Source organism: Lynx rufus, unplaced genomic scaffold (assembly GCF_022079265.1).
Source record: "Lynx rufus isolate CCGP_SWC_20201006 ecotype Redwood Valley unplaced genomic scaffold, mLynRuf1.p SCAF_9, whole genome shotgun sequence".
Lineage (NCBI taxonomy): Eukaryota > Metazoa > Chordata > Mammalia > Carnivora > Felidae > Lynx > Lynx rufus.
Genome location: NW_025814897.1, coordinates 38,192,678 through 38,219,141, shown reverse-complemented (window position 1 = coordinate 38,219,141; position 26,464 = coordinate 38,192,678). Strand labels below are relative to the sequence as shown.

Sequence of the window (26,464 nt, the reverse complement as noted above, 5' to 3'; positions counted from 1 at the left end):
AACTACAGCATAAACTCAGAGGCTACTCATATTCAGATTTTGGGATTGTGAGCATTAACAATTCATTTGTATTCAATGCTGATAATCCCAGCTTGGAGCTAGCAAATAGTGCTAAATAGAGGTGCTTTTACTAGGCAAGGATTTTAACAGATGCGTTCAGGAGGAAGCAGCTACCATGTAAATCTCAAATGTGAACAAGATGGAAACAGGTGATACATTCACATCGTTTTGTTGTTTTTTTAAGTATATTTTGCAACAGCAGCAAGACAAGTAACAACAGGTAACTTTGAGTGATTGCTATCATTTTCCTAGTGGCTGGCTCAGGAAAGCAACTGTGGTTGGCATAGTGATTTTCAGTGGAAGTATAGGCAGCATAGTGTTGAAGACTGTCTTTCCTGTCCATCCCTTTTTATTTTCCCAGTGACCGTAGTCAGAACTCTTAAGTGTCACTTTGGATTTAATAAGCTAATCTTCCTAACTGGTCTCCGTGGCATTTTAGCCAGGCCCTTTAACTCTTTCTTTCTCTTACAAGTTTTATAAATATAACACAGATTCTTATAACATTGAATATATAAAACATTTATTTTGGAGAATAATAAAATGAATACCTTTATGCCCCCTTTTGCATCTTCCTGCTTTTCTCTCACATACACACCACCACTGTACGTTTTGAGATTATAATAAAATAAACTTACAGAGCACTAACTGGCAGTCATGATTTTAAATGCTTTTCATATATTAAGTCTTTAGTATTTCCATTTTTGAATGAGGAACAGAGAGGTTAAGTCAGGATTACACAACTAGTACATCATAGAGCCAGTTTGTTCACTAGTTTGCCAGCCATTCAAAAAGAGTTCTTTTGTGATCATTCCTATATGTGCCACAAGTGCAACAATTTCTCTAGAGCAGCAGTTTTGAAAGCATGTTCAGAAGACCTTTGGGAGTCCCTAAGTCCCTACAACGGGATCTACAATTACCTTCCTTACCCAGCCACTTTGTGGGAGACCAGATTGTCTTAAACATCAGCCAAAATAACATCTAGCAGAGTGAATGCAAAAGCTAATCTAAGAATCCAGCAGGCTTCTTTTACATCAAGAATTAAAGAGATTTGTAAAAATGTAAAAAAAAAAAAAAAAAAAACTTTTCATTAAAGTTTTTGGATGATAGTTATTTTTCATTCAAAAGATACCGTATGTTTTCACTCATGTGGATCTTGAGAAACTTAAGACCATGGGGGAAGGGTAGAGGGGAAAAACGTTAGAGAGAGGGAGGGAGACAAACCATAAGAGACTCTTAAATACAGAGAACTGAGGGTTGATGGGGGATGGGGGAGAGGGGAAAGTGGGTGGAAGACACTTGTTGGGATGAACACTGGGTGTTGTATGGAAGCCAATTTGACAAATTATATTTAATTTTTTTTTTCAACGTTTATTTATTTTTGGGACAGAGAGAGACAGAGCATGAACGGGGGAGGGGCAGAGAGAGAGGGAGACACAGAATCGGAAACAGGCTCCAGGCTCTGAGCCATCAGCCCAGAGCCTGACGCGGGGCTCGAACTCCCGGACCGCAAGATCGTGACCTGGCTGAAGTCAGACGCTTAACCGACTGCGCCACCCAGGCGCCCCGACAAATTATATTTAAAGATTATATCTATGGTAACATCATGGGTATATTGTTTTTAAATTAGTAAGTATCTTAATGTTTAGGTATAACCCACGTGAACAAAAAAGCTGCTTGGGGTCTTTAATAATTTTTAAGAGTGTGAAGGGGTCCCTAAACCCAAAATGTTTGAGAGGGACAGCAGTGGTTTTCAAACTGCAAGTTGGGCTGTGGCTTATAACTAGGTGGTGGGTGGTGCGATATGTTTAGTGACTTGAGGGACATAATCTTTTTAAAAAAAAAAAAAGGAGAGAGAAAAAGCTCAGCAGATTTTCTGTGATTGAAATTGCAGGGTCATAGAAGGTGCACCTTTGGCTTTCTTTGGTGATGCTGAATTGTTTTCTAAAGCAGTTGTACTAGTGTGTTCCCACCAACAGTCACCTTTAATCCGTATCCTTTTGAACAGGTGGTATTGTCTCACTTTTGAATTTTTGCCAAGAGAAGTGTGAAATGTTATCCTGTTCTTCTCATTGTGCTCCCCTGATCAATGTTGAAGATAAGATGCACCTTTTATTTTTTCATAACTTTACTAGTTTTCATGTTATTTTTTCCCTTCCGTGAAATGCCTGCTTGAGTGTTTTGCCTGTTTTTAATTGGTGTGTCTTTTCCTATTGATTTATAGTCATTCCTTATGTATTCTAGATGTTAATTCTCGTCTGTTAGCTGAATTTTAATTGCTCTTTGCTTGTCTTTTTAAGATATCTTTTGATGGGAGTTTTTAATGTTCATGGGATAAAATTTATTAGTCTTTTTATGTTTAGTACTTTTTGGTCATGAAAGTCTTATATCCTATGCTGTTAATGACGTTCTCACACATTTTTCTCTCCAAGTTTTAAAGTTGGAGCCTTTTAAATCCTTAATTTGCTTGAAATTAATTTGTGAGGTAGGAACCCAGTTTAATGTTTCTACTTAAGATCCACATTTGCTACATAATTACTTGTTAAACTTACCTTTTACCCAGTGGTTTACATTTCTAGCTATCAATATATTGATTTCCATATGGGTGTGTATGTTTCAGTGGGCTCTTTGTTCCAGTGTTATATTTGTTTCTCCTTGTGTCTATACTCACTGTCTTAATCATTCTCCTTTTTGTCTGAGAGAGTACCTGTCTTTAAATTTTTTTTTTTCAACGTTTATTTATTTTTGGGACAGAGAGAGACAGAGCATGAATGGGGGAGGGGCAGAGAGAGAGGGAGACACAGAATCAGAAGCAGGCTCCAGGCTCTGAGCCATCAGCCCAGAGCCTGACGCGGGGCTCGAACTCACGAACCGCGAGATCGTGACCTGAAGTCGGACGCTTAACCGACTGCGCCACCCAGGCGCCCCGAGAGTACCTGTCTTTAAAGAAAAATGTTAGCAATTCTTGGCCTTTTGCAGTTCTTTAATAGAAATTATAAAATCTTCTGTTGGAAATTCAGTTGAAGTTGTATTGAATTTCAGGTTCAATTTGGCAATAACTGAGGCCTTTAAGATATTGAGTCTTCTGTCTGAACATATTGTTACTCCAGTTTTTTTTTTATCTTTAACATTTTTCAGTAAAGTTTTATAATTTCAAATCTTGTGAATCATTTATTAAATTTGTTTTTAGTTTGTTTTTTATATGTTTTCATAAATTGCATTTTATAGCTCGTATATAGAATTAGTATTCATTCCTTTCATATTAACTCTACTCGGCAAGTTTTCTTAAACTCAAACTCTTTTTTTTTTTTTAATTTTTTTAAGTGTATTTATTTTTGAGAGAGACAGAGCGTGAATAGGGGAGGGGCAGAGAGAGAGGGAGAGAGAGAGAATCCCAAGCAGGCTCCATGGTGTCCATGCACAGCCTGATGTGGCGCTTGAACCCGTGAAACCGTGAGATCATGCATAACCTGAGCCGAAACAGAGTTGTCTGCTTAACCGACTGAGCCTCCCAGGCACCCCTAAACTCTTAATCAATTCTAATAATTGAAGACTCTTTGGTATTTTCTATTTAGATTATAACTGAAATTTTGATTCCTCATTTTAATCTTAACATATGTTACTTTTCATGATCTTAATATGCAGGCTACAAAATGGAGCACAACATTGATTGGAAGTTGTCTTGCAGATATCTTTGCCTTGTTCCTGAATTTAAAAGGAATGACTTGGGGCGCCTGGGTGGCGCAGTCGGTTAAGCGTCCGACTTCAGCCAGGTCACGATCTCGCGGTCCGTGAGTTCGAGCCCCGCGTCGGGCTCTGGGCTGATGGCTCAGAGCCTGGAGCCTGTTTTCGATTCTGTGTCTCCCTCTCTCTCTGCCCCTTCCCCGTTCATGCTCTGTCTCTCTCTGTCCCAAAAATAAATAAACGTTGAAAAAAAAAATTTAAAAAAAAAAAAAAAAAAAGGAATGACTTAAGTTTTGTACCATTAAATACATTGCCATGATTTTTTTGTAAATTTCTTTACTGCTATAAGAAAATAATTCTTTAATAATGGCTGGAGAGTGAATTTTAATGATTGTTTTTTTGCATTTGTTGATGATCATATGGATTTTGACTTTAACATGATGAATGTTCTAATGTTCACCCAGTCTTACATTCCTGCAATAACCCTACTTTGATTATACTGTCTTATCTTTTCTATATAGGTGAGTATGGTTTGCTAAATTGTATTTAAATTTTTTACGTACCTGATGTCTTCCAGCCATGTTGCATATTCCATTTGAAAAGAAGGCAAATAATACACATTTTTCACCATCCTTCATACTTAAGGCAGTGACAGAGATGTTCAGTAAATATTTGAATCTTAAGTGTTCCTAAGTAGAAACTAAAGTTGCCAAGGAAGAAAGTGGTCAGGTTAAACATTTTGCCTTTAATCCTGAAAGTTTCTCTTAGGATCATATCATTTTGGTTGGAAAATATTTATTGAATGCTTGGGGTCTTGAGGAGTGCTGATTAGGAGTTAGACTTGGGTTCCTTAGTAGCTATGAGACCTTAAGCAAATGGCTTAAGTTTTCTTAGCCTTGGCTTTTTTCACTACACAATGGGGACAATAATATTTGCTGTGCTTCCTTCATGGGGTCCTTGTAATAACTAAAAGATAATATGAATGTGCTTAGAAAAAACACTGTGCTGACAAATCTAAGACGCTATGTTCAGGGTTCTGAAAATGAATCCCAAATACAGTTTTCAGAATTCTGAAGTGGAAATGCTTTCTTACTTGTCAGGATGGGTGTGAGGGTCAACTCATAATGGAAATGTAAACTATAAAGTGCCATGCAAGTTTGAGGTTTGTGGGTTGTTTTTATTTTGCATATGTATATATTACATGATAATTGGTGGGGGGAGCATAAATATTCTGCTTGAAAGATCCTTTGCCCTTCAGTAGTTCTCAGGTGTTCGTGATTGGATGGCCTGTGGCACTGAAAACAAGAATTCCCTTGAAATCTTCCATCATCTCAGATGACTGTTGTCTTTAGAAAGGCCCTGTTTGCAAGGTTAGCTCTTTGGTAGGCAACTGTGGACTAAAATGGTAAACCATTTCCTACACTGATATAAAACTTTAACCTCAATGACAAGAGTGCCTCACTGTGCGTAATCTATACAACGTGGTTTCTGTTGAACACCAGCTTTCTTTTCGAGAGTTGGGAATGCGACCAGCCCCCCAGTGAAAACTTTGGCCACTGAGTCTGAGGAGCTTCCTTGGTAGATAACACTTCACAAAAGTTGTTACTGTTGTGGCGCTGTTGTGCTGGAGGAATTGAGCACATCCTGTAGGACTCCACCCAGAGGGGAATTTTGAAAGCTTGTACCTGATATCTTACAAATTTCACCCCCATGCATCTTTTCCCTTTACTGATTTGCTTTGTATTCTTTTGCTGTAATTTATCCTAATCACTAGAATAACTATATTCTGAGTCCTGTCAGTCCTTAGCAAATCATCGAAACTGGGCTGGTCCTGTGAACTGCTGACAATCACAGTGACAGTAGTTGGAACCTTCCCTAAATTTAAGTTCCCAGATACCAGCCAGGAACCAACCTTGCAAGTAGACCTTTCTAAGTATAGCAGTCTCATGTCTGCTGTGTTCTCTTTTTACAGTCTTTCTATGACGTTTGTGCTCTTTGTTGTTAATTGTCATAAAGGAAATTATAATTTGTAATTTATATTTTATAAATATATTTGCGGTTATACTTTTAAATTTATATACTTTATTGAGTAGGATAATTCAGTCTATGGACAATGTGCAATTTTCCTGTTTTGCAGAGGAATTGTGTAATTCATTCATTCAGCAGATATATTAAACTTCTATATCGAGTGTTTTTATTGGAATTTAAACTGTAGTGGGAATGACTGTGTTCTTCCAACATGAATTCTCCTGTGTCATTTGGGTATCCGTCATTCAATTCAATTCTGCCACTAACTAGCTGGACGTAGTGCAGGCCACACACACCATAAAGGAGCTAGGTCCCACATGACTGCCCCTATTTCATTAGCCACCTGCAAGTCCCAGGTGCCCTAAAGGTTTTTGCACTTCTGGCCACTCAACTACAAATTAAGGAGTTCACATGAACCTTCCTCCTCACATTTATTAATTTGCTGGAATGACTCACAGAACTCCGGGAATAATTATTATCACCCCCCCCCCTTTTTTTTTTAAACTTTTAGAGAAAGTGAGCAAGCAGGAAAAAGGTAGAGGGAAAGAGAGAGAAAATCCCAAGCAGGCTCTGCACAGAGCCCGACTTGACTCGGGGCTCTATCCTACGACTGTGAGATCATGACCTGAGCCAAAATCAAGGGTCAGACATTCAACCCATTGAGCCACCCAGATGCCCCAGTTATAGCTTTTTTTTTTTTTTTCCTCCTTTTCTTTTTATAAAGGATGCAACTCAGGAACAGCTAAATGGAAGAGATATATAGGGCAAGATGAAAAAGGGCTTCTGTGACAACTCTGGAACTCCTAGAACCTTACTGTCCAAGAGTTTTTGTGGACATTTCATCATGTACTTATGATTTATTAAATTATTGGCCATTAATAATTGAACTCAGTCTCCAGCCCCTCCCTTCTCCCTTCTCCTAGGGTTAGGGTGTGGGGCCAAAATTTCTGACTCTAATCACTTGGTTGGTTTTTCTGGCTACCAGCCCTCATCCTCAAGTTACTAGGGGGTCCCACTATTAACATAACAAAGACTCCTGTCACTTAAGAAATTCCAAGAGTTTGTGAATCTGTATCAAGAACCTAGGACAAAACTATGTTTTTTATTCCACAGGGCTTACAAATAATAAATATATAAAATGGGGTAAGTTTTTAAAAAAATAAAAGAGATAGGCTGACAGAAGGACGCTACTTTTGATAGGGTAGTCAGGGAAAGCCTTACTGACAGACTTTTGAGCAGATGACTGAATGGCCTGAGACAGGGAGCAGATAAACATAGTAAAAGAGCATGAAGTGTACTGTGGATTTTAGAAATCTAAAAGTTGGTCAGTATAGCTGGGAAATGATGAGGGTGCAAAGGTGGTGTGGAGAAAGAGTGGGAGGGAATCAAGTCAGGGTTAGCTTGGGGTCAGACACGTGGGGCCTTAAAAGCCATTGTAAGAATTTTGGGTTTTATTCTGTGATGGAAATCTGTTGGAGGGTTATAATTAGGGGTATTACTCAAATTAATTTACTGTTTTAAGTGATAATGATTACTACTTGGAGACAGACTAAGGAGATGTGGACAAGATTGATTAGGAGACTGTTAATGGCAGTCCACACAAAAGATCACAGTGGTGTCAACCAGGGTATTACTAGTGGAATTGATGAGAAATTGGTGAGTTTCTGGGCATACTCTGAAGACAAAGGCCCAACAAGATATACTGAAAGATTAGATATGGGATGTATGAGAAATGATTCCATCCAGGGGTTTTGACCTGAGCAGGTGGGTAAATGGTGGTACTGATGGTTGGGTGTGCTAGGAGAGGAGCAGGTTTTGGCAGTTGGGTTCAAGAATTTGTTTATAGACATGATCTGAGGTACCCTTATTGACATCCAAGTGGAGATAATGAATAGGAAGTTTAATTTTGAATATAGAGTTCAAGAGAGGGACTTCTGGATTCCATATTTAAACTTGAAAATTTCGCAAATAGAGGCTTTTCAAAGCCCTCAGTGTTGCTAGGATCAGAGGAACCCATGTAGATGAAAATGGAATGAGATCATCAAAGGAATTAATGTAGAAGAAAACCAGAAGAGGTGGAAGGACTAAGCTCTGGGGCACTGCGGCATTTAGAAAGAGGAAAGAGAGAGAGCCAGGGAGATTCTTAGGAAGAGACCTGTGTATCAGGAAAACCAGAGTGTGGTCTATCTTCTAAGGAAAGTGTTGAAATGAAGTGATCTGTATCACATGCTTCTGAAAGGTCGCCGAATTCAGCAATATAAGTCATTGGTGAGGTTGAGCTTTTTCTCTGACTTGGTGAGGACTCAAGTGTGATTGGAAAGGGTTAAGAGAGTGAGGTGATTAAAAGGCGGCAACAATTACAAATAATTATTTTGAGGACTTTGTTGTAAAAGCTGAGAAATGAGGCAAGAACTGGAGGGGAATCCTCAAATTTAGGAAAGCTTTTGTTTTGTCCTTAATGACAATGTGAAAGATCTAGTAGGGAGAAAAAGCATCAGGAGGGGAAAAGGTTTTATAGGAACCAAGACTGAATAGTAGATGGAGATAGGTCCATTAAACAAACTTCATTCCTTGTTTCAAGGGAGGGAAGGCAGGTTATATGAGAACAGGTGTAGTTAGGCTGGTGGTTCTCTTTGGAGAACTGGTTAATTGTTCAGTGAATCACCTAGAATATGGTTCCCCTGATTCTATAAGGGGAGGTGAGATAGACAAGTCAACTGTTTTGAACTTCCTTTTCTCTTGTCAAACAAGGAAGTATACTAGATTGTTTCTATGGTTCTCTCCAACTCTTAAAAATACTACTTTTCTAATCTCTGAAGTTTATAACATCCCCAATTGTTTTTCTCACTTGGAAAAACTGGCTACTAAGAACACATACGGTTTTTTCTAATTATATTGCTATTCTTAGGTGTTTACCTAACACTTTGTCATCTTAATTTTTAATTGTACAGTTCAGTAGCGTTAAGGGTATTCATATTGTTGTGAAACATCTCCAGACTTTTTCGTCTTACAGAACTCTCTCTCCATTAAATAGCTCTCCTTTGCAACCTCCCTGGTAACCACCATTGTACTTTCAGTTTCTATGAATTTGACTACTTTAGGTACCTTATGTAAGTAGATGGGGCGCCTGGGTGGCTCAGTTGGTTAAGTGTCCAACTTCAGCTTTGGTCATGATCTCATGGTTTGTGAATTCGAGTCCCCCATTGGGCTCTGTACTGACAGAGCAGAGCTTGGAGCCTCCTTCGGATTCTGTCTCTGTCTCTGTCTCTCTCCTGCTTGCTTTCTCTCTCTCAAAAATAAATGTTTAAAAAAAATTTTTTTAAGTAGAATCATGAAGTATTTGTCTTTTTCTGGACTGGCTTATTTCACTAAGCATAGTGTCCTCAAGGTTCATCAATTATGTAGCATATAATGGGATTTCCCTCCTTTTTAAAGCTGAATAATATTGTATATATATACGACATATTATGCTTTACTATTTTTATTAGACACATTTGTGTGTATATGTAATGAGTTGCCAGTTTTGTGTTTCTTGGTTTAATTTTATTTCAAAATACTTCTTATAAATAATTTTTGCAAGGCCATTTTATTTTCTGTCTTCCTTTTGCTTTTGGCTGATCTGTTACTCTTTCTATGCTTTAAACTGCTGGTAGCAAATGAGGACATTGACCCAACCCATTCGTAGTAACTGTGACTTTGCTTAAACCCAAACATTCAAAATGAGATGGCTGACTTAGAAAATGGAATACATTTTTAATAGCTTTTCAAAAGAATTTCATTATAACTTGAATCTTTATATAGAAAGTACTTTCATAATTTGCTGACCCAACCTGAGCAGTATTTTTATGATACATATGTGACAAATTTTGTTGAAAGACAAATCTTTTCTCTACCCAGTTTTATTGAGAAATAATTGACATGCGTCACTTGCCCAAGTTTAAGGCATACAACATGATGGTTTTACATATATTGTGAAGTAATTACCACAGTAGGTACAGCTAACATCCCTTTTCTGATATAGATACAAAGAGAAGAAAAATAATTTCTTTTCCTTGTGATGAGAACTTTTAGGATATACTGTCTTGACAACTCTCCTATATATCATACAGCCATGTCAGCTGTGGTCATCATGTTGTACATTACAGCCTTAATACTTACAACTGGTAGTCTGTACCTTTTGACCACCTTCCTCTAATTCCCCCTTTTTCCCAGTTTTTCAACTCTGGTAACCACAGGTCTGATTTCCTTTTCCGTAGAGTTTGGTTTGTTTGTTGTAGATTCTACATAGAAGTGAGTTCATACAGGGGCGTCTGGGTGGCGCAGTCGGTTAAGCGTCCGACTTCAGCCAGGTCACGATCTCGCGGTCCGTGAGTTCGAGCCCCGCGTCAGGCTCTGGGCTGATGGCTCAGAGCCTGGAGCCTGCTTCTGATTCTGTGTCTCCCTCTCTCTCTGCCCCTCCCCCATTCATGCTCTGTCTCTCTCTGTCCCAAAAATAAATAAACGTTGAAAAAAAATTAAAAAAAAAAAAAAAAGAAGTGAGTTCATACAGTATTTGTCTTTCTGTGTCTGACTTCACTTAGCATAATGCCTTCAAGGTTCATCCATGCTTTTGCAAATGGTAGGATTTTCTTGTTTTGTTATGGCTGAATAATATTCCATTGTATATGCCACATCTTATTTATCCATTCATCCATCCATGGACACACATTGCTTCCATGTCTTGGCTATTGTAAATAATGCTGCTATGATATGAACATGGAGGTGCAGAATGCTGGATTGTATCATAGTTCTATTTTTAATTTTTTGAGGATCCTCCATATTGTTTTCCATAATGGCTCTGCCAATTTACGATCCCAGGAACAGTGCACAATGGTTCCCTTTTCTCCACATCCATGCCGGCTTTTGTAATCTTTTTTCTTTTTGATGATGACCATTCTTAACAGGTGAGATGATAATCATTGTGGTTTTAATTTACATTTCCCTAACGACTAATGGATGTTGAGCATCTTTCATGTACCTGTTGGCCTTTCGAGTATCCTTGGAGAAATGTTTCAGGAGGGATAAATTTTGAACTTTTAGTTTTATAAGAGCTAGTAGGCAGTGAATTTAATGAAGATGGTTTATTTTCATTTGTTTTGGTTTGGGTTGTTTGGGTAAACCCTCTATGCATAGTTCTGTTAGTATCTGTGCAGTGTTCAATAATTCTAATAAAAATTGTTTTGAACATCTTAAGTGAATATACAGGTGATTTATGCTCATAAATATATATTGTTAAGGAATACTTACTAACCAGTGACTTTGAATGGTAGTTGTTAAATAATAGGATTCTAGTAGGTTGTATGAAGACCTAAGGTTCTCTGTGACAAATCATATTTAAAATTAAGCTAAGTGACAATTTGTGGTGCTTTGTAAGAGCTTTAGCAGTTTTATATATATATTTTTTTAAATTTTCAACGTTTATTTATTTTTGGGACAAAGAGAGACAGAGCATGAACGGGGGAGGGGCAGAGAGAGAGGGAGACACAGAATCGGAAACAGGCTCCAGGCTCTGAGCCATCAGCCCAGAGCCTGACGCGGGGCTCGAACTCACGGACCGCGAGATCGTGACCTGGCTGAAGTCGGACGCTTAACCGACTGCGCCACCCAGGCGCCCCAGCAGTTTTATATATTTTAAGAATTGAAATCTTACCCTGTTTTCCAGTCATCTCCAAAACCTGTCAGTTTTCCAAAAAGTTTGAAAAATGCCAACTCTTTTTTTTTTTTTTATGTTTATTTTTGTTTTTGAGAGTGAGAGAGACAGAGCACAAGCAGGGGAGGGCAGAGAGATAGGGAGACACAAAATCTGAAGCAGGGTCCAGGCTCTGAGCTGTCAGCTTGGAGCCTGATGTGGGGCTTGAACTCACAAACTGAGATCGTGACCTGAGCCAAAGTCGGACGCTTAACCCGCTGAGCCACCCAGGCGCCCTGAAAAATGCCAACTCTTAATCCTGTCCATGTGAAAACACTTTTTATATACACTTAACGTTGATTTCCTTGAGTACCACTTTGAGACTTCACTCCTATACCCCTTCCATGCTCTTTGTCCTCTTCTTTAGTTTTCATAGCCATAGTGTGTTCTGTATTTGTTTTTAAATCAGTGGGAAAATTGCATGATTTTACGTGGAAATAGTCTTTGGTTTTTAATAGAATGCAGATACAGTGTGGTCATTGTGATTGTTTATTCCAGGAGGTTGTTTACCGTTATTGTAAATATTCATTGTCCCTTTGTACTTTTCTGGATGTAGATTGTTCTGGAGCTGTATAGTATAATTCTCCAAAGATAAGAGTTGAGAACTTACTTTGCTGTGGTTATTTGAATAAAAAAAATGAATGAGAATTTTGAACAACTAGCAGTTCTGTCTTCCACCCTGGCTTTCAGCTTCTCCATTACTTCCCCCACTCCCGGTCTGCCTACCAATAGGAAGTCACCTACAACTAACAACATGCCACAGTTAGCATCCCTGCACTGAAATTATGTGGAACGTAATCCCAAATTGAACAGAATCCCATTCATGACAGAATGAATGGAAATAAAATTTTCATTTGTGTGGAAACAAAATTTTATATTTTTGGGTATTTGATAAGCTTTAATGTTTTCTAATTAAACCCCCTCTTCCACCTTTTTTTCTTAAGTAAATGTAAATTTTTTGAGGCAAGGACTATGCCTTTCTGTTTACTGCAGAGTCTTGGACATTTGATAAATATTCAGGGAGTATTTAGTTGAGTGGGGATAGATTAATTCAGTCATTTTGTAACAGTTTCAGATACTATAAAAAATATTTACTTTTCTGAGTATATTTTACATTACATTTTTTTAAATTTTTTTTTTTTAACATTTATTCATTTTTGAGAGACAGAGACAGAACATGAGTGGGGAAGGGGCAGAGAGAGAGGGAGACATAGAATCTGAAGCAGGCTCCAGGCTCTGGGCTGTAAGCACAGAGCCTGACACAGGGCTCGAACCCACAAACTGTGAGATCATGACCTGAGCCGAAGTCAGACACTTAACTGACTGAGCCACCCAGGTGCCCCTTACATTACATATTTTTAAGTAATATATATTAAACTTAATTATGAGTATATTTAAGTATTTCTGTGCAGTATTTGTATTCAAGTTGTGTGAACATTATTTCTTTTTTATAGTGTCTGGCAAATGGCTATATGTAGTCAAATGTGAAACACTTTGGAAGTTTTATTATTTTAAAGTAATGTTTGAATTCTGTTATATAGTCAGTGGGCTCTGTTTTTTCTGTTATCTCCATCAGTGGAATATGGGCAATACATGAACAAATGTGTCTATGTATTTATATCCTATTGGCATTTTAAAATTTGAAAAGTAATTTCTGTATTTTTATTTTTCAGAAGAGCTTAGCCGAACCTTCAAGGTCTAATGGAAGTGTGGCTCGCCATTCCTCATCTCCATATGTAGTATATCCACCTGATAAGCCTTTCCTTAATAGTGATCTACGACGCTCTCCAAATAAGCCTACGTTTGCCTATCCGGAAAGTAACAGCAGAGGTAACAGAGCCTAACAAAATAGATTGGTTTTTTTGTTTGTTTGTTTGAATAGAGCCTAACAAAACAGATGGGGTTTTTGTTTGTTTGTTTACCCACTGCTTAAAAACCATTATGTCTTCCATGTATTTTTAAAATTAGAGGAAAGTCTATTTTCCCCTTCCTGTTTCTTCCCTTCTCAAAATATAGTACCTTTCTTCTGTTTATTGATCGTTGAACGCTATCTTCCACCAAATCATCAAGGCTAAATACTTTGGGAACTCTGGACTGCTCTGTCGTCTGTAATATCAGTCAGGGACCAAAAACCGGTGTTTTGCCTCTGAAGTATCCCAAAGACTTATTTGTTCTGTCTCTCCATTCGCATTGCTTTAGTTCAGGCTCTCATCATCTATTGCATAGGTAATTGTAATGCACTCCTACATGATTGCTTAGCCTGTGGTTTGCCTTTCAGCCCCATTCCTGCCATTTGCTGTTATCCATCATCTCTCCCACTTAAACAAATTTCAGCACCTCCTCATGGCTTACATAACAAATTCGTAGATTTTTCATAAACTTGACTCAATATACCTTACCAGTTTCATCCCTTGCTTCTCTTCTGTTCTTCCTTACCCACACATCCTTCGCTCTGGCTTCTTTGAAATACCTGTATATTTGTTCGTGGAGCTTGCCATCTGTATTAGCTTTCTTGCTGTCTTAACAAATTACCATGATTCAGCAGCTTTAACACAAATGTATTATCACAGTTTCTGTAGGTCAGAAATGTGGATGGGCTCAACAGGGTTCTCTGTTTAGGGCCCTACGCGGCCGAAAGCAAGGTTTTGACTGGGCTGTGTTCCATACTGAAGAGTCTAGGGAAGAATCTGCTCTCAGCTCATTCAGATTTTTGTTCAAATTAAGTTACTTGTGGTCATAGAGCTGAGGTTCGGTTGTCTTGCAGACTTTCAGTCAGTGCTGGATTTTGCTCCTGGAGGCTGTCTGCATTCCTTGCCATGCTTTCTTTATGTCCCCCTTCAGCAGTGGTGGGTCAGGTCTCTCTTCATGCGTCATACACTCTGACTTCTGCTGCATCTTTCTAGCCACAGCTGGGGAAAATTGTCTGCTTTTAAGCGTTCGTGTGATTGGTTAGATTGGGCCGACAATGAGGAAAAATCTCCCTATTTTAAGGCTTGCAACTTTAGTAACCTTTCCCAAAGTCCTTTTTGCCATATAGCAGGTATTTAGAATTTCAAGGAGTAGGACATAGCTATCTTTGGGTGTCCATTCTGCCTTCCACACCAGCCATGTGTCAGGCTTACAAGTCTTTCTCATGTTGTGCCCTCTTTTTGAAATCTTTCTGTTGTAAAATTATAGATGTTATTGGATTGATACAAAAAAAAATTATAAAAGCTTAATGAATCCTAATTAAACAGTTCACAACACCATGATCTGAAGGGATAAAAGAAGCCTGTTTACTATCTTACACATTATATTTTCTTGTGTTTACTTTCCTCTTCCATCACTGTTTTTGCTCTTCTCTCTCATATTCCTTAAAACCACTAGTGACGCACAAGCAGAATTTAATATTATTGTTAACACACTGGTCTAAATACTAAATAAGCATTTCCTGACTCTCTGCTCTATGAATAAATCTGCCCCGTTTAACTTTTCTTACTCTTTCATTCTTTAGTAATTACTTTTCTCTGAAGTTATCTTTGAAGTTTCTTTGTATAGAAGTAAATATCAGAACTGGATGTAATGTTGTAGTGGGAGGATTGATTCCTAATTCCTAGACCACGTATTCGTGGCAGACCTCTGTTGGCATGATTATTGTGTGTGTGTGCTAAATTATTACTAAATCTTACCTGATTCTTCTGCACTGTGGGCTTTGTATATTTTTTTGTGCTTTTTTACCATATGTTGTTTGAATGTTTTGCAAGTTTTATTTTTTGAAATTGCCAAAGTCTTTAACTACTGTGTTCTGATGAGTAGCACTTTATCAGTTGCTCTAATTAGCATTTTCTTTATTATCATCATCTTTGAGACACCGTATCCTATAAATAAGAGGTTTCTAGTTAGTAAGTTGAGTATCGAATATATTAAAAAACACCAGACTTTGGGGCACTTGAGTGGCTCAGTTGGTTAAGCATCCAACTTCACCTCAGTTCATGATCTTGTGGTTGGTGGGTTTGAGCCACGCGTCGGGCTCTGTGCTGACAGCTCAGAGCCTGAAGCCTGCTTCAGATATTCTCTCTCTCTCTCTCTCTCTCTCTCTCTCTCTCTCCCCCTCCCCCACTCATGCTCTGTCTCTCAAGTCTCTGTCTCTCAAAAATGAATAAATGTTAAAAAAAAAAAAAAAAAACCCACCAGACTTCTGGTTAAATTCATTTTAGTAAACACTTTTGAAACCTCATTATGGCCTAGGTTTTTAACATTGGTGACTATACTTAAATACTATTATCTACCTTGTACTGTACTACACAATCAGTTCACAGTTTACAAATGTCAGTTTAACCTATATGTGGTTGAAACATAACACTTCTTTTATGTAGAGAATCATTAGTAAATACAATTGGCCTGGTGCTAGTGATTAAACACAAATTTTAAAACAGCAAAATGTGGTTGTGTGGTAAAGTGAATATATTTCATTTAATTTTCACAGAACAATTATATAATTATATTCAAAATGTACACATAGAGTAACATCTCAAATATGATTAGTTTAATATGTAATATTATAACTCTTTACTCATTCCACATTTTCCCCAACTGTTTAGTGGACCCTCAAATATTTATTGAATGAGTTAAGTCTTATTTTGAATAGATACTCCCTATTAAAAATTTTTTCTTCTTTACATGTAATAAATGCTTTTCTTTTTCTCTCTCTTTTTTTTTTTTTTTGCACTAATACTTTAGGGGAATAAAGACTTGTGATTCTTCTTAAGTTCTAGTTTAATTTTTTCATTTGATAAATTACCATTTCACTTTGCACTCTGCTAATAACTTTGAAAATATAATTTGACTAATGCCATAGAAAGGGATAATTAAACTATGTTTCTTGTAATTCTCATTTTCATACTCATTTTGCGTTTTAGTTAGAAAAGAGGTGAACAAGAAATTGGAAGTTATTGGTGCCTTCAGAAAATGTATTGTCCTTGGAGCCCTTTAAAAAAATGGTAACTAATGTATGTCATTCCAAAAAAGTTTAACCTATTGTTTATGTTATTAGTTTAATGCATTTCAAATGATGGTAGTATGCAGCATGGCTTGGACATTTGAAGCAAGGTAACCAACTACGAGGCAATACTACTAGCCAGTGCTTGCAAACCTTTCATTTCATCATAGTACATGTGGAAAATGAAATGATAATACATGTACAGCTCATGGAGGTAAACTGATGGGGCTGATGGCGCCTAGTCTGGTATCTTTTACCGTGTCAGGCCACTCATGGCTGAGAGCTTAGAGAGAAACAGTCTTGAACTATTACAAATTTGTGTCACACTTACTGGAAAAAGCTCAGTATTCTTGTGATCAGTGAGAGGAGTCAAGTTATGGCTATGGTGTTAGGTATTAATAACAATTTACTGCCCATCTGTTCTCCTGAAGCATTTGTTCTCAAATTTTTTAATCCAAGAAACCCTAATAAACCCATTACATGTTTGCATAAACATTTTAATGAAGAATAACTATTTTCCAAATTTAAAAAATATACTGTTAAGAGTGACATTGTTTTATTTTATACTTTATAAATCTACTTCTGGCTTCATAAAAGACAGCTTGATTCTCCTCTATTTTTGCATTCCATTTTTGTTGATAAGTTGTTTTGATTGAAGTATGAAAAAAAATCTGGCCTTACACAGATGTGTAGGTAGAAAATAAATAGTATTCTAATAATTTTTCCAACAATTTGTGGATATTTTTATTTGATACTACTCTAAAACGTGGCCATTGGTAGTTTCTTAAAATTTAGTTGCATTGTGGAAACTGAAAACATTGGTGAATTTTTCATATTCTGGGATCTCAGGGCCACGTACCCGATTAACTAGGAGGACTGACCTCACAGGTTTCAGAAGTGGTTCTAATTATGGCTGTGGCTTATTACAGTAGAATCTGAAGGAACCCAGATGCAGGCTTCTAAATTTCTCTCTTATGGAAGTCACACAGAAAGACACTTCTTCCTACAGCTGTAAACTGTATGATGTGTGCAGTGTTTCTGCCCAGGAAAGCCCACTTAAGGCTCAGACACTATGGCTTTTATTTGGAGCTGGTCACACAAATATTTGGCCCCTGCACAGTCATGCTATTCACCATAAAACACATTGTTTTCACAATCGAGACAGGCTTGCCCAGAAGGATTTAGTGTTAGGCATACAAAACAACCTTATTAATTAGTAACATAGGGAGCATTCCAAGAGCCTAGTTTCCAGAGGCTAGCCAAGGTTCAGGCCTTCTGTATAAACTCTTTTGTGTGAGAATTTATTTTTTAATTGAAATATAGTTGACATACAATATTACATTAGTTTCAGGTGTGAAGCATAATGATTGGACTCTTCTGTGTATTCTGTTCTCACCATAGTAAGTGTAGTTTGCTGTCACCATACAGTGTCATTACAGTATTATTGGCTATGTTGCCTATGCTGTATTTTTCATCCCCGTGACTTATTTCATAACTGGAGTTTGTATCTCTTAATCACCTTCACCTATTTTGCCCATCTCCCACTCTTCTCCCTTCCGGCAGCTCCCAGTCCTCTGTATTTATGAGTGTGTTTCTGTTTTTGTTCGTGTGTCAGGTGTGGGATTTTTGTTGTTTTTGTTTGTTTTGGGTTCCACATACAAGTGAAATCATTTGGTATTTGTCTTTCTCTGCCTTATTTCATTTAGCATAATACTCTCTAGGTCCATTCTTGTTATGTATCAGCAAGATTTTGTTCTTTTTTTATGGCTGAGTAATATTCCATTGTATATGTATATTAATCCATTATGCATATATGTGTGGAATATGTAATATTTTATTTTATATACCACGTCTTTATTCATCTATGATTTGCTTTTGTATCTTGGCTGTTGTAAGTAATGCTGCAATAAACATAGGAGTGCATATATCTTTTCAGATTAGCATTTTTGTTCTCTTTGGATAAATGTTCACTAGGGGAATCACCAGATCATACGATATTTCTCTTTTTAGTTTTTTGAGGAGACCTCCATAATGTTTCCATAGTGGCTTCCCCAGTTTATATTCTTATCAACAGTGTGTGAGGGATCGCTTTTCACATCCTTGTCAACACTTGTCACTTCTTGTCTCTTGATACTAGCTGTTCTGACTAGTGTGAAGTGATATCTCACTGTGGTTTTGACTTGTATTTCCCTGATGGCTAGTGATGTTGGACATCTGTTCATGTGTCTGTTTGCCATCTGTATGTCTTCTTTGGAAATGTCTATTCAGATCTTCTTCCCATTTTTAATTGGATCATTTGTGGGGTTTTTGGTGTTGAGTTTTAGGAGTTCTCTGTTTATTTTGGATGTTAACAGCTGATCAGATACATGATTTGTAAATATCTTTTCCCATTCAGTAGGTTGCCTTTTCATTTTGTTGATGGCTTCCTTTGCTGCATAAAAGCTTTTTAGCTTGATACAGCCCCAGTAACTTATTTTTTTGCTTTTGTTTCTTTAGCCTAAGGAGACATAGCTATAAAAATGTTAAGGCTGGTGTCCAAGAGATTACTGCCTGTATTTTCTTTTAGATGTTCTATAGCTTCAGGCCTCACATTTAGGTCCTTGATCCATTTTGAGTTTATTTTGGGGCATGGTGTAAGAAAGTGGTCCAGTTTCATTCTTTTGCATGGAGCTGTCCACTTTTCCCAATGCCACTTATTGAAGAGACCATCTTTTGCCCAGTGTGTGTTCTTGCCTCCTTTGTCATAGATTAATTGATCATATAAATGTACTTTTATTTCTGGGCTTTCTATCCTGCTCCATTGATCTGTGTGTTTATTTTTGTGCCAGTACCGTAGTGTTTTGATGATTACAGTTTTGGAATATGTCTTGAAATCTGGGATTGTGATACCTCAAGCTTTGTTTCTCTTTCTCAAGATGGCTTTGGCTATTTAGGGTCTTTTGTGGTTCCATACAAATTTTAGGATTATTTGTTCTAGTTCTCTGAATAATAGAGTTAGAGTTTTGATAAAGATTGCATTGAATCTGTAGATTGCTTTGGGTAATATGGACATTTTAACAATGTTTCAATCCATGAGCATGGTATATCTTTCCATTTTTTTTGTGTTGTTGAGGAGTGTTTAAACAAATAATTTTGCTGATACATAAGGCATTCCAGAATGTAGAAAAGGAAAGCATATACCCCACCTTGGGTCTTTTTTTAATCCAGTACATCCCTGTGATACTACAGTTGCTGACATACAGAACAGAAAATCGTGTGTTCCAGCTAATTGCATTAATGACCATAAATGCAGAAGTAAAATACTAGCAAAATCATACACAATTATGTATAATCTAATGAAGGAATGCAAGAAATGTTTGGTATTACAAAGTTTTATTTAAAAAAATTCTTTTTAATATTTATTTTAGAGAGAGAGAGAGACAGAGTGTGAGTGGGGGAGGGGCAGAGAGAGAGGGGCTAGGCTCCAGGCTCTGAGCTGTCAGCACAGAGCCCAACGCAGGGCTCAAACCTACAAACCACCGGATGGACCATGACCTAAGCTGAGGTCGGACACCCAACTGACTGAACCACCCAGGCTCCCCTACAAAGTTTTATTTTAATAAATACTTCTTAGTGGTTGAGAAGAAGTTTTAAAAAACCTCAAATTGATATTAAAAAACATTTATTAATTTCTCTTTTCATCTTACATGTGTTATATAATTATTCCAGGTATTTTAGAGAATTATTTAATTCCTTTAAATACTAATCTTAAATCTGGACCCCTCTATTCTCATAGTCTTTTCAGTTGATTTTTTAGTTTTCTAAGTTGTGTGTGTTTCATGTTTATGTTTAATTACACTGTAGTGTCACCGCATACTAGGAGTAAACTGGCTCTATTATAAAATGTATCAATCTCATGTTTGGGGCCTGTAACATTCTAGGCACTAAAATTTGGTGAATGAATGAATTACATTAATAAATGGAAAGGTGTGCCTTGTTTTGAGTGAGAACCCTCGATTTTTAAGACGGCAGTTCTTCCGACCTATTATGCGGTTTCCATGAAGTTTCATGGAAATTGTTGTTTAGGCAAAATGGTTCTGAATATTTAATTGGTAAGAATAAATAACTTTGAAATGTTTTAAAAGTTTATATAGTGTGGGAGACTGTCACTATGATGTTTATACGGTTTTAATAGTTAAAATACTGGAATAATGAATCAGAATAAAAATACTGAAAATGTAATTTCAGGTATGTGTGTATGAGACTATGGTAGAAGGTATATGTGTGTTAGTAATAATAATACCTATATATCTTAGTACTTGTGTGAATTTGGTATATGAGGCAATCGCCCTTTAAAGTTCTTCCTTCAAAACAAACATATCTTTTATTTCACATAAAGAATTAAATGTAAGAATATGTGAAACTCTAAGTGTAACAAAAGGAACATGTAAAGTTTATGTATTCTTGACGTTGAAGAGCATTCTATCTTTGTAAAGAACTTGATGCAAAACATTTCTCATTATAATGATATAAAAAATCAGAACAGCTTTATACCAAAACTGACAGCATCTAAACTAGAATTAATAAACTAATGAAATCAAAGGGGCAACTTTTTCTTAAGGAATTCAAAAGAAAATTGGCCAATAATATATATTTAAAAATCTTCAAACTTTTAATAGAAATGCAAATTAAAATAACCAGTAGTAGCTTTTGTTTCTTAATCAGACTAACCGAAACAGAAATAGTGTAATTAATAGTGGGGTGTGTTGGCAAAGACACATACTTTTAATGAAAGTATAAATTGATACAACCCTTTATGAAGGTACTTTACTTTCAAGAGCCTTTCAAATACGGATGTTTCAAATGTGGATATTCTTGGACCCAGTAACTTCATTTTTAATTTTTAATTATTATTATAAGGAGATAATCTTTTAAGATGATCTGATTATATGAGGGAATGCTCAGTTTATTATAGTGCTAAAGTGAAAAAGAAATCATAAATTTTAATCTCAATTTATTTTGCATATATCAAAAAAGATTGAAAGAAATAACCAAAAATGGTAGTCCTTATCTCTTGGTAGTACGATTTTAAGTTATACACACACACACACACACACACACACACACACACACGTATGCTGCTTTTTTATATATATTCTTCTTTTATATATTTTATAATCAGAAATTTTTGGAGGTCAGTTTAAAGAGTGATTAGAATTTTTCCTATATAATGAAAAAACTGAGACTTAAAAAAATAATCCTTTTTGTGCTTGATATCTTTAACTCTACAATGGTATTCTGCATAGGATTCTGTTAATAAAACAGAAAAAGATTGACAGTTAATATACTTGAGGTTACATATGAATTTTGTATGATTAATTTTGTATGATTAAATATTTTTACCATTTTATAAAATCTTTGTAATCTTTTGCCATAATAATTTGTTTACTTGCGTACCTAGCACATTTCAGAGACTCAGAAGATATCTTTAAGTAGGTTTTTAAAAAAAACAATTACGTGGCAATAATTAACATTCCATTGTTCCCAAAGAGTGATTCTCTCCTGGGCCCACCTGTCAATTTTATTTTTTATTTAGATTTGCATATTTAAAAATAATTTTTTTAGTGTTTACTTTTGAGAGAGGGAGAGAAAGAGCACAAGCTGGGGAGGGGGAGAGAGAGAGGGGACTGAGGATCCAAAGCAGGCTCTGCTGTCAGCACGGAGCCTGATGTGGGGCTTGAACTCACCAACCGTGAGATCATGACCTGAGCCAAAGTCAGACGCTTAACTGACTGAGCCACCTAGGGTGCCCCAAGATAAGTATGTTTTTTATTGAACTTTCTCCATATATATTATTACATTATTCATGTTTGGATTTGGCAGCCATATTTTCTGCTCTGAAGAATCTTCAAGATAAGATTCGACGCTTAGAACTTGAAAGGATTCAGGCAGAAGAAAGTGTGAAAACCTTATCTAGAGAAACAATTGAATATAAGAAAGTATTGGATGAACAGATTCAAGAAAGAGAGAATTCAAAGAATGAAGAGTCAAAGCATAATCAAGGTTTGTTTAATTATGAAGGAAATGAAACTTACAAATACACAAAATACAAAATGAAATACACAAAATAAGACTTGTAAAATTATTCTAAAAGCAAATTCACGATAGTGTTTTCTAGTGGTCAGTATCTTTGGGCACTCCAGAACTGCATTATACTTGAGTACATTCTGAGGAACACGTGGTGATGCCTTGCATTATATTTACTGATCAAATTCAAGACAGATTGGACTAGCATATAGAAAGAGAATGACTTAGGTCATCTGAATAGGCTTCTAGAGCTATTGGAGAGGGTTTATTGTATACACAGTAGATTTAATTCCCATTAACAGCTTGTTACAACTGTTGCATGAGTGAGCTAATTTCTGTTTATGTATTCTGTTTAGAATTGACATCTCAGTTATTAGCTGCAGAAAATAAATGTAATCTTTTAGAAAAACAGTTGGAATACATGCGCAATATGATAAAGCATGCAGAAATGGAAAGGACATCTGTCTTAGAAAAACAGGTATGGTGCCTCACAGATTCATTCACAGCAGTAGCTATGGGGGAAATTAGACTGACATAAAGATCTTTTTTTCTCAGTGAAGACTAATGGTTCTGTTATAATAATCATTTCTCCTTTAATCCAAATCACTGATAGTAGTACCACTAGTTCATTTTGAGAAACAACTAAGTGTAAGCTTTGAGAAAAATGTGATTTGTTGTTTTAGCATAGCTATAAAGAGGCTTCCTTTTTGGATGACCCTCACACACACACTGCATATCTTCTGCACACAGCTTTGATAGCTTCTGCTTTTGAACAATATAACAGCCCACGACTGAAATTACTTGGGATCGTTTATAGGGTGGGGAAGAGGGTAGTCCGTTCAATCTTCCATATGATTGGAAATGGCAAAACATATATAGTAACATAGTCATTCTCTACTTTGGAATATTCCAGTTCTTAGCTTAGAAAGCATCTATAAGTGAGATGTTTTGACTAATCTCTATTAAGCATATATATTAAATAACCTTGTTTATTTATCAGTGAATTTTATCATCAGTGAATTTTAAATAGCCCATTTCATAAGAATGGTTCTGATACTGGAAATAAAATATGATTTCGCCAATTTTTAACTTAATGTATTTTTTAAGGGCAGCAAATATCCATAAAGGTGGATTGGAAGGATCCACTAAGGTGGATTGGAAGGAATTAGTAATTGACACAAACTCCTGGGGAAATTACTGCTTTATTTAGTCATATTCATATTTCTGTTAGTATGATATCTATTGCTATAGTCTTATCCATGAAGATATACTATTTATAAATTCAGGTTCTTAGTGTTTTGGCTTTTTACCAATAGACCTCAATTTAGCGTATTTCTACTACTTATCCTAGTTTAATGGTTTACCCTGTGACTGTCAGGGGGGCATTCTTTTCAAAGCCTTAATACTAGACCTAAAAATAATAATAATAGATGTTTTGTATAGAATTCAGAGGAAGCATAAATTATAGATACAAAAAACATAATTATTGCCTTTAGAGATTAACTGTGTAAGAGAACCAGACTCATTGAAAGTATTAGCCCATATATCTAAAAACTCTCAGCTGAGTATAACGAAAGTCTCAGGGTATAGAACCTACTGTTATAATGGTATATAGTAGGAGCAGGATTCCACTTGTATTTATTGATTTCTTTATCCTGTGGTTTCATCTTAACATTGTTTTCCTAGAATTTCTCTGTAGTATAGAAGTTCTGTGAAAGGCCAGATATTACTTATAGTATATTCTAAGTTATGCCCAGTATTAGTTGTGTTTTGTTTTTTTGTCAAATTCTCATGTTTGTGTTTACTACTATTTTCCAGGTTTCCCTCGAAAGAGAACGACAACATGATCAAACACATGTGCAGAGCCAGCTCGAAAAGTTAGATCTTCTTGAACAGGAGTATAACAAACTTACCACAATGCAGGCCCTGGCAGAAGTCAGTGCATGATACTGGTTCTTTTGTAAAATTGATCATTTTATAATACCGGCTATTCATAAGAAGAAAAGTGATCTTGTAGCAAAGAAACAGGAATTTTTAAGAGGAAGAAATGTAAATTTGGAAAGGGTGTTCACATTTTCTAATCTTGATTTACATAAGAAGTTCTTTTTGAAAATGTTGGAAGCTTAAATGTTTTAAGCATCAATAAGACCTGTATCACTTGGTTTAAGTTGTTGCCTTTAGTTTTAATTGATTCACTTGGGAGGTGTTTAATACCACTGAGATTAACATTCCAAATTTAGCTTCCATGTAGCCTATATGCCTTCATACGGAACTGTATTCTTTGGCCATAGATTTTACCCACAATTCTGTTTACCTCACAGCTACTTCACAAATGACTAATAATGAATCACAGAGGAGAGCGTCATGGTTACTGGCAAGCACAGAGTCATTACTAGAGTGAACAAGCTTGTGTTTACTGTGCTAAAATTTTATAGCACATTCCTGTGTTGCTGTATTAAAATTTTACAAACAGACACTAAGTCTTTCACTAACCACTTTTAATATTTATATCACTAGAAAAAAATGCAAGAGTTGGAAGCAAAACTCCGCGAAGAAGAACAGGAACGGAAACGTATGCAAGCTAAGGCAGCCCAGGTAAGCTGCAGTGTCAGCAGGCAGGCTTCCCAGATTTCATACACCTCTTTGTGTCAAAACAAAAGATTCATTGTGGACTTCTTACATCATTTATATTTTGGAGGAGTCTACTATATAAATTCTCAGACATAGCTTGATATAGAAAATTATTAACATATTTTTGTAGGCGAAGAGTAAAAGTTGAGCAGTTTTTTAGAGTTGTTCAAATTGTGGGTTTTAATCAGCATTTTAAAAAAATCAATGGACTAAAAACCATCAGAGTAATAATACATAAGGATGTAAAACTTCTCACTTGGGTCACTGTTGGAAATGTTGGAAAACCATCATTTAGTTTCCTGCTTACACATTTTCCTTTCCCTTGGTGGCCTCAAAACACCAGGACAGAAATTGAGGTAGTGGGCTGCCCTAATCAATAGTGACCATACCAATTCACAAAAGCTACTGGATAAGGAAAGTGAGCTCTGTTTGCTCCTAGTCTTTGATTTTAGCCCATGCATTGGCCACCAGGTAGAATAGGTGAGGCAGTGTGAATCCACACAAACATTGAATTTTTATGTATACGAACCAGAACCACATTTCTAAACGATACAGCAATACTTTTGTTCCCAGTGAGTCTTACTGACAGGCTCAATAAAATACCTTGTTTGTAATTGAAGACTCTTTTAAGAGTTTATTTATTCAAATACCTCCTATTTTCCCTCCCACTTCCAGAGTCTTAAAACATTCATATGTATCTTTTCTCATATTAACACAAGAAGCAGGTCGTGATTCCAGAACAGTTAGGAGCAGAGGGTCTGCAGCTTAGGCTGTGGTCAGAGGCCAGCAGTGTCCTGAGTTCCGTTCATTTGTGGGCTTGCAGGGCTGTAAACATCTTGTTATCCTTGTCACCTTGTCTGTTGCTTCCAGAACCTCCCAGAACTCTCTGATTTAACATAGTCTCTTTCTATTAAACCTGATATATTTTCTTTCTCAAATGTTTACCTTGTGTTGTATTTTTTCCTCACTGTGCTGAGTTCTGTGGTCATGTGGCTTTATTTTTGATCACAACAAGTTTTGAAATGACTTGGTTTCTCTGCCCATTCTACTGTAAGGTCAGCCACTTTACTGTATGTCCATTTCCACACTTGTAACATGCAAACTCATAAATTGTGCTCTATATATTGTGGTGGTGAGTTTTATTGTACATGAAATAAAATTAAACAAGTTCATTATTTTATTAATTTAAAAAGTTATTTTACAGTATTTTCACATTTTCATTTAGCAGGCATAATATAGGGACCAAATCAGTTATTATATCAGTAAAGCTTTTTTGAGTTCTGAGAGTGAAT

The 26,464-nt window shown here is 36.4% G+C and overlaps 1 protein-coding gene across 1 annotated transcript in view; it reads left to right on the top strand.

Moving 5' to 3' along the window:
* The window catches only part of CEP57 (centrosomal protein 57), a 41,731-nt gene that overhangs the window by 2,303 nt on the left and 12,964 nt on the right, over positions 1-26,464 (top strand). The window contains exons 2-6 of the mRNA XM_047071062.1: positions 13,171-13,327; positions 22,338-22,517; positions 22,898-23,019; positions 24,360-24,476; positions 25,059-25,136. Of these exons, the coding sequence (XP_046927018.1) occupies positions 13,171-13,327; positions 22,338-22,517; positions 22,898-23,019; positions 24,360-24,476; positions 25,059-25,136 (654 nt within the window). The remainder of the gene's footprint in view (positions 1-13,170; positions 13,328-22,337; positions 22,518-22,897; positions 23,020-24,359; positions 24,477-25,058; positions 25,137-26,464) is intronic.